The sequence below is a fragment of the Magallana gigas genome, chromosome 6 (assembly GCF_963853765.1).
Source record: "Magallana gigas chromosome 6, xbMagGiga1.1, whole genome shotgun sequence".
Lineage (NCBI taxonomy): Eukaryota > Metazoa > Mollusca > Bivalvia > Ostreida > Ostreidae > Magallana > Magallana gigas.
The window spans coordinates 10,447,315-10,453,373 of record NC_088858.1 but is presented as its reverse complement, the minus strand read 5'-3'; the positions used below and the strand labels follow the sequence as shown (position 1 = coordinate 10,453,373).

Genomic DNA, 6,059 nt, shown 5'->3' with positions numbered 1-6,059 from the left:
GTACAGACCTTTGACCTCTTTGCTACATCCTGTTGCATGGTCATAACAAATCACAGGCTATATTGAATTATTTTTCGTAATTAATGGTATATATCTGATTACTGTAAGGACAGTAGGGAGGATATGTCTGTTTTGATGTTATATAAATACATGTACATGTAGCAAGTGCGCACTCGTTAAGGTAATTCTTCCACCCGTTTTCCAAAACGCATGAACGGTCTAGGAGGGTGGATTGTCAACAAACAAACCATCATATCTACTTTGAAAATTCAAATATGATTTTTGAAACCATAAACTATTGTAAAAAAAATTGTAATATTTTAAATTTAAGATATGAATATCTTTCTTAATCTTGATACAAATATCTCCTTATATAGGATATTAATAAGGTATACCGGTAAAAATTGCCACTACCATGCAGCCATCTTAAGTACTGAAACCAGTATACTAGTATAATTATGTTTATGTATAATTATTACAATTTAAATATCATTGTGCTTTTTAAGCGTAGGTGTGCTTTGTACATGTACATACATGTACATGGATGTATGGTAGAGTAATCTAGCTCGCCGTACTCCATATTTATGCGTTTCTGTTTGTTTTGTTTTTTGATTTACTTAGCATACAATCATGTAATTTTATGAGTACACATGTACTTATTTTATACTCGGACATGGAGTACAGAGTGGGGAAGAACATAATCATAAGTCGGAACAATCACTTAATTAGTATGAGTACATTGAATAGAGCAAACTACTTTCCGTTTGAGAATGAGTTTCCCTGCGCTGACTTACATTTAAGTGCGACACCGCATGAAATACATGTACCTTAAGCACAAGTTTCGTTGGATGATTTGTTTGTTGGGTGCTCAGCGGGTAGATAGAACATCGTACATGTACCCATGATCTCGTCCGAATCCAGCTGGAACCTTAATAAATAATGTGTTCAGATAACGGCAAAGAGAAGATGGACAAAGAAAGCGGATGAAATACATATGGCTGGTCGAACAGATAGCATACAATGTATCTTAAAAACGTATCTAAATTGTATTTTAAAATTCCGTTCACAACTATGTACAATCAATGTTGCAATCATATATAGATACTCAAGAGCTTGAAAAAATTCAATGCATGAAAAATGTTGATTAGTACATTAAAATCGTTGAACAGAACTATTTTTCAGAACTGCACTACTGATTATCACATATGTATTTCTGTATTTTCGGGGTATCAAAAATAGTAGTTACAGGCATTTAGCACCGTTTATGAAGGATGTGATGTATGGCGGCAAAAATCATCTTAAAAAGCAAAATAAAAAATAAATTGATCAATACATAAAAATCAAAATCAAATTCTTTAAAGGAACAGACCTGTTGCTTTGTTATATAATTACTATGATACATTTTTTATGGTCAATGATTTAACAATTGAAAAAGTCTTATATGTATTATTAGGTATAAGAGGTATATTTTTATTATAAAAAATGTAACGTCAGGAACCTGTGAAAATGCATGCAACATACGAAAGTACACGTAGAACACTGGAAAGATTCCTATGTATAAATTTGAATCCCAGATGGAAACCTCTCTAAATTCCATAGTTACAAATGTAGGATGGGAGTTAAGGTCGTTCGTTGTTTTTTTTTCAAGGTGATTGCTAGTATTTCTTATAAGAATACTATTTAGTTTTAGAAATATTTTATTCAAAAATATACATACAGTGTACATGCATAAGTATTTAACAGAACATGAATAAACAGCAGGCAAAAATTGCCTATACTAGCTCTCTCCATCAGAGATCAACGTATAAATATTTATAAGACTAATTGTGTATACTTTTAAAAGTTTTATATGGATAATTTACTAACTGTATATATGGTATAAAAGACTTTTATAATAGACTTCATTATATCATTTTTTTTTAAATATGCTTCAATAACCATTAAATTAGCTTCAAATATATAACTATCATTTTTTAACATTTAACATCTTTTTCTTAAACCATTTATTTAAGGAATGAATTCAATATTTATTAGTTTTATACGATATAAAATGGTTTGGGACAGTTTACGCTTTATAAACCGCGAAGCGGTTTATAGAAAAGCGTAAACTGTTTCAAACCATTTTATATCGTATAAAACTAATAAATATTGAATTCATTGCTTATAATTTAATTTTTTTACTCGTCATTGAAGATAAAAACGGTCATTTGACCTTTAAAATGACGTAAAATTGTACAAAATTCAAACGTAACGTCAGGCGTAGTGATACGTTTTTGACGTTAGTCTTACTATGACGTAGGCAACATTCTTTATACGATATAAAATAATTTTTTAGCCAATCAGAAAGCGCGTTACAACCAGAATTAAATTATTGCCCTTTAAGAGAGTAGTATTTGGATTATTCAAGTTCCACATCGCACTGTCTTTCAAGTTGTAATACCTCGGTAGACATGCAGTTGAAGCGTACCGTACTACATGTAGTTTTTTAAAAAAATCGGGAATTAGGACTGAAAATTTAGATACTGTTCACTAAGACATGTACATGATAAAGATAACAAAATGAAGAGTTTTTTTTAGCAAAGAAATAAAGTATGTATCTTAGATAAGGTATTGATTTTGTTTAACCAAACCAGTCATTTTTACAAGTGTATACACCTGATATTGTGAAGTGCATGGTAAAACAAATATGCAACAGAGATTTTTATAGTTACACAGAACAGTAAATGTATACCTCTATATATACACACGCACCATGGAAAACAGTTTAACACATAAGCTTCTTCACTCAAATTCCCCCTTGTTGGCCTTCCGAGTTTTTAACATTGCGCGCTCAGGTACAACAACCGGTTTCTATTTATACACCGGAAAGACTTCGGTGACTTGAGATTTTTTCACCTGGCCAGGTGCAGACCTGTCGATAAATCTACGTGGAGAACCAGGCTGGACCCAAAATGGTACGTATTCTATGTTTTTCTAGAGCTTCGTACCGAAAATCGGCTGATCAACAGAGAATGCCGAAAATTCCTTCGCTCCCAAGATCGGTGGGTGCCGAATTACTTAAAGACGGGATAGGTGTGGCCACCATTCAACAGGGTATATGGGTTTTTGAAATCTTTTAAATTTCAGCTTAGACACGGGAATTCAACAATTTACGACGAGGAAGTAAAAGAAAAGAAAGTGAAGTACTTTGACATTAAATTTTATCCCGGGGATATCGTGTTCTTGGGGCCCCTCATGGGTTATAATACTCTTACTGAATGAATTATTCATCATGTTTGTAGATAGAAACATGGGGTTTACTCGATTCCTAGGTAACACATGTACCATATCAGTAAACTGTATATATATATAAGTGCATTTAGATGCACATTATGTAATAATTTTATCTATCATCATAATTATATACTCACTATTATTTCTTTTTTGTAAATCATGTATACATGGATAATTGTATATATATACATGTACAGATTTATACTATGTTTTCCAACCTGACAGCGAGAGTAAAGCAGAGCCTTTTAACAACAAATGTTATGTTGATATCTAATAGGCTTAATCATTAAAATTTATGATATATATGTCTGTACTTAATTTGAATTTTCATTACACATTAGTCAGTTGTAATTTTGAAATAAGGTGTAATATACAAATGATTGTCCAGAGCTAGGTTGAGAACATTTATACAACATATAAGCAAATCCAGGATTTTTTCAAAGTCCTCTAACTCTTACCACCTCAAACCCACCCCTGAACCCCTCCCCAAAGATAAGGGAAAGGAGCGGGGCATGGTAACAAGTCAGATTAAAAAATAAGAACAAAATGTGTTGAGAGTCAGTATCTTCTCATCATTTAAACTTCAACTTCACAAGTTTGTTCAGGTATGTGGGAGTACTGAGGCATGTTCAGCAGAGAGAGCGCTCGCAAAAATTTGTGTTGCAGATATAGGAAATTTATTAACATGCCTCTGGTAAGGTGGGAGGGGAGCTAGGGCCCCAAGGCAATTCTACAAGAACACTCTGACTCAATATGAAAATGTATAGAAGATAATGTAAACTATCATGTTTCTTAATTGAGATCATCAAAATATTAATAAAGTTTTACAACATTTATAATTGTGCAAAAACTTAGTACCGGGTAATATTGTAAAAGTTTATGTAAGAGGATACTTCTATAGGTACTTTTCATACAAGTGTACATTAAGTGTACATTATAAATTATACTTTTATAAAAATATGACTTGAATTTAATCAAGGATTTCTTTATTTACAGACAAAGCTTTCAGCCAGCCAGCTTGATGGTATGTTATCATTTTATTTGCTATTTCATAATTCTGTCATTTGATCTTCTTTTCAAGCTTTTCAGGTCCATTTAATAGAATTCCAGTTAGTATAAGATTACAGTTATGCTCAAAAGTTTTGCTTAATATTTCAGAGTTGAAGGAAGCCTTTGTGATATTTGACAGAGACAATGATAACAAAATAAACATGCAGGAACTGGCAACAGTGATGAGGTCCATCGGATTTAGCCCAACCCAAGCCGATCTGCAGGCCATTCAACAAGAGTACGGCAACCGTCTCTTGGATATCGGCGAGGTCCAAAACGTCATTTCCCGCAGGGCTCCCCCACCAGAAACGGAAGACAGTGTCCGGGATGCCTTCAGAATTTTTGACAAGGACGGTACTGGATATGTTAGCGCTTCCGAGCTGAGACATGTTTTGACGCATTTGGGGGAAAAGCTATCCGATGAGGAAGTGGATGAGATGATCCGAGAGGCGGACATTACCGGAGATGGACAGGTCAACTATGACCGTGAGTTTTACTTTCAATTCATGTTAAAGAAAAATTCATTATTTATTAAATTATATTGGATTTCTCATGGTTAATGTGATTGTAAATGATCTTTTTTACAACACACTGTGTATTCATAACCAAGTGCATTGCAGCCTTGGTGAGGGAATAAAAGACACTCAATGAAAGTTGGTATAAAAATTTGAGAGATTCTTTTCATCACAACTGTCACTCCAGTTATTATATTTAAACCACAATTTCACAGGATTTTTTATGCAAAACCCCAAATGACACCTGCATGATAAAAAAATGTAAAAATCCATTACATGTATATAATGATTTTATGAAAAGTGATATCAAATTATTCATTCCACTATTTTTAGATTTTGTGAACATCTTGTGCTCTGCCAGATGAAATCCATTCTGTCAACTACAACTATGAAACTACAAATTGATGGGGATCTGATGTGTTAGGAGCATGTAGTTTAATATAGCCTTTGTACAGACAATGTATTTGTAAATATAGGATGTAATCACGTCATTCATCGGTAGTGATATCATTATTGGTGACATCTTTGATATCGGAGAACATAAGTGAGATGTTCAGTAATTGTGTCAAATTTAGCATATATGCAGTTTGTGTACATTCCGTTCAAATAATATACAGCAATAAACACAAAAATGCACCTTTTGTCTTTTTTCTTAAATTTGAACATATCACTCCTAAATACCTTATTTAAGTTTGCTGTGTTGCACTGGCGTCGGAAGCAAATTGAAAGTGGGGGGGCTAGACTAATCCTCAGAAATATTGAGAAAAAAGTAATTCCCAAAATCATGGAAATCCTAATCCGTGGGGGGGGGGGGGGTATACCTATACTTCCAAAAGAAAAAAAATTACTTACCCTAATTTTTTTTCCCAAAATCATGAAATTCCTAATCCGTGGGGGGGGGGCCTAGTATGCTTCTGAATCCAACTTCTCAATCTTTCAAGGCAAATCTTTCCTGCGAGAAAAAGTGGGGGGGGGGGGGGGGGGCTGAACCCTCTATCATGCTATGTTTCTAATGGTTAGGTATAACTTTGCAAAAAAAGTGGGGGGGGGGGGGGGGGGGGGCTAAGCCCCCCCCTAGCCCCCCCGGTTCCGACGCCCATGGTGTTGGTACATTTTGCATATGTAGATCAAGATAAAAAGTAGATCTGTAGAGCTAGGAAAAAATATATATCTGTAGATCTTGAAAAAATAAAAACCTGTAGATTTAAAGGGAAAATGTAG

General features: G+C 33.9%; 1 protein-coding gene across 1 annotated transcript; it reads left to right on the top strand.

Annotated features, from left to right (window-relative positions):
• Positions 1 to 2,814: 2,814 nt before the first annotated feature.
• On the top strand, positions 2,815 to 5,475 carry LOC105322085 (calmodulin). Its single transcript, XM_011420616.4, has 4 exons — positions 2,815 to 2,954; positions 4,270 to 4,297; positions 4,432 to 4,809; positions 5,172 to 5,475. Exons 1-4 carry the CDS (start codon positions 2,952 to 2,954, stop codon positions 5,201 to 5,203), a joined length of 441 nt encoding a protein of 146 aa, XP_011418918.1. The 5' UTR covers positions 2,815 to 2,951; the 3' UTR covers positions 5,204 to 5,475.
• Positions 5,476 to 6,059: the final 584 nt, after the last annotated feature.

Bases quoted from the DNA above. Each gene is read 5' to 3' on its own strand.
- LOC105322085 (XM_011420616.4), top strand. The intron at 4,298-4,431 runs GTATGTTATCAT...TTAATATTTCAG, and splicing joins TTCAGCCAGCCAGCTTGATG to AGTTGAAGGAAGCCTTTGTG. The intron at 4,810-5,171 runs GTGAGTTTTACT...CACTATTTTTAG, and splicing joins TGGACAGGTCAACTATGACC to ATTTTGTGAACATCTTGTGC.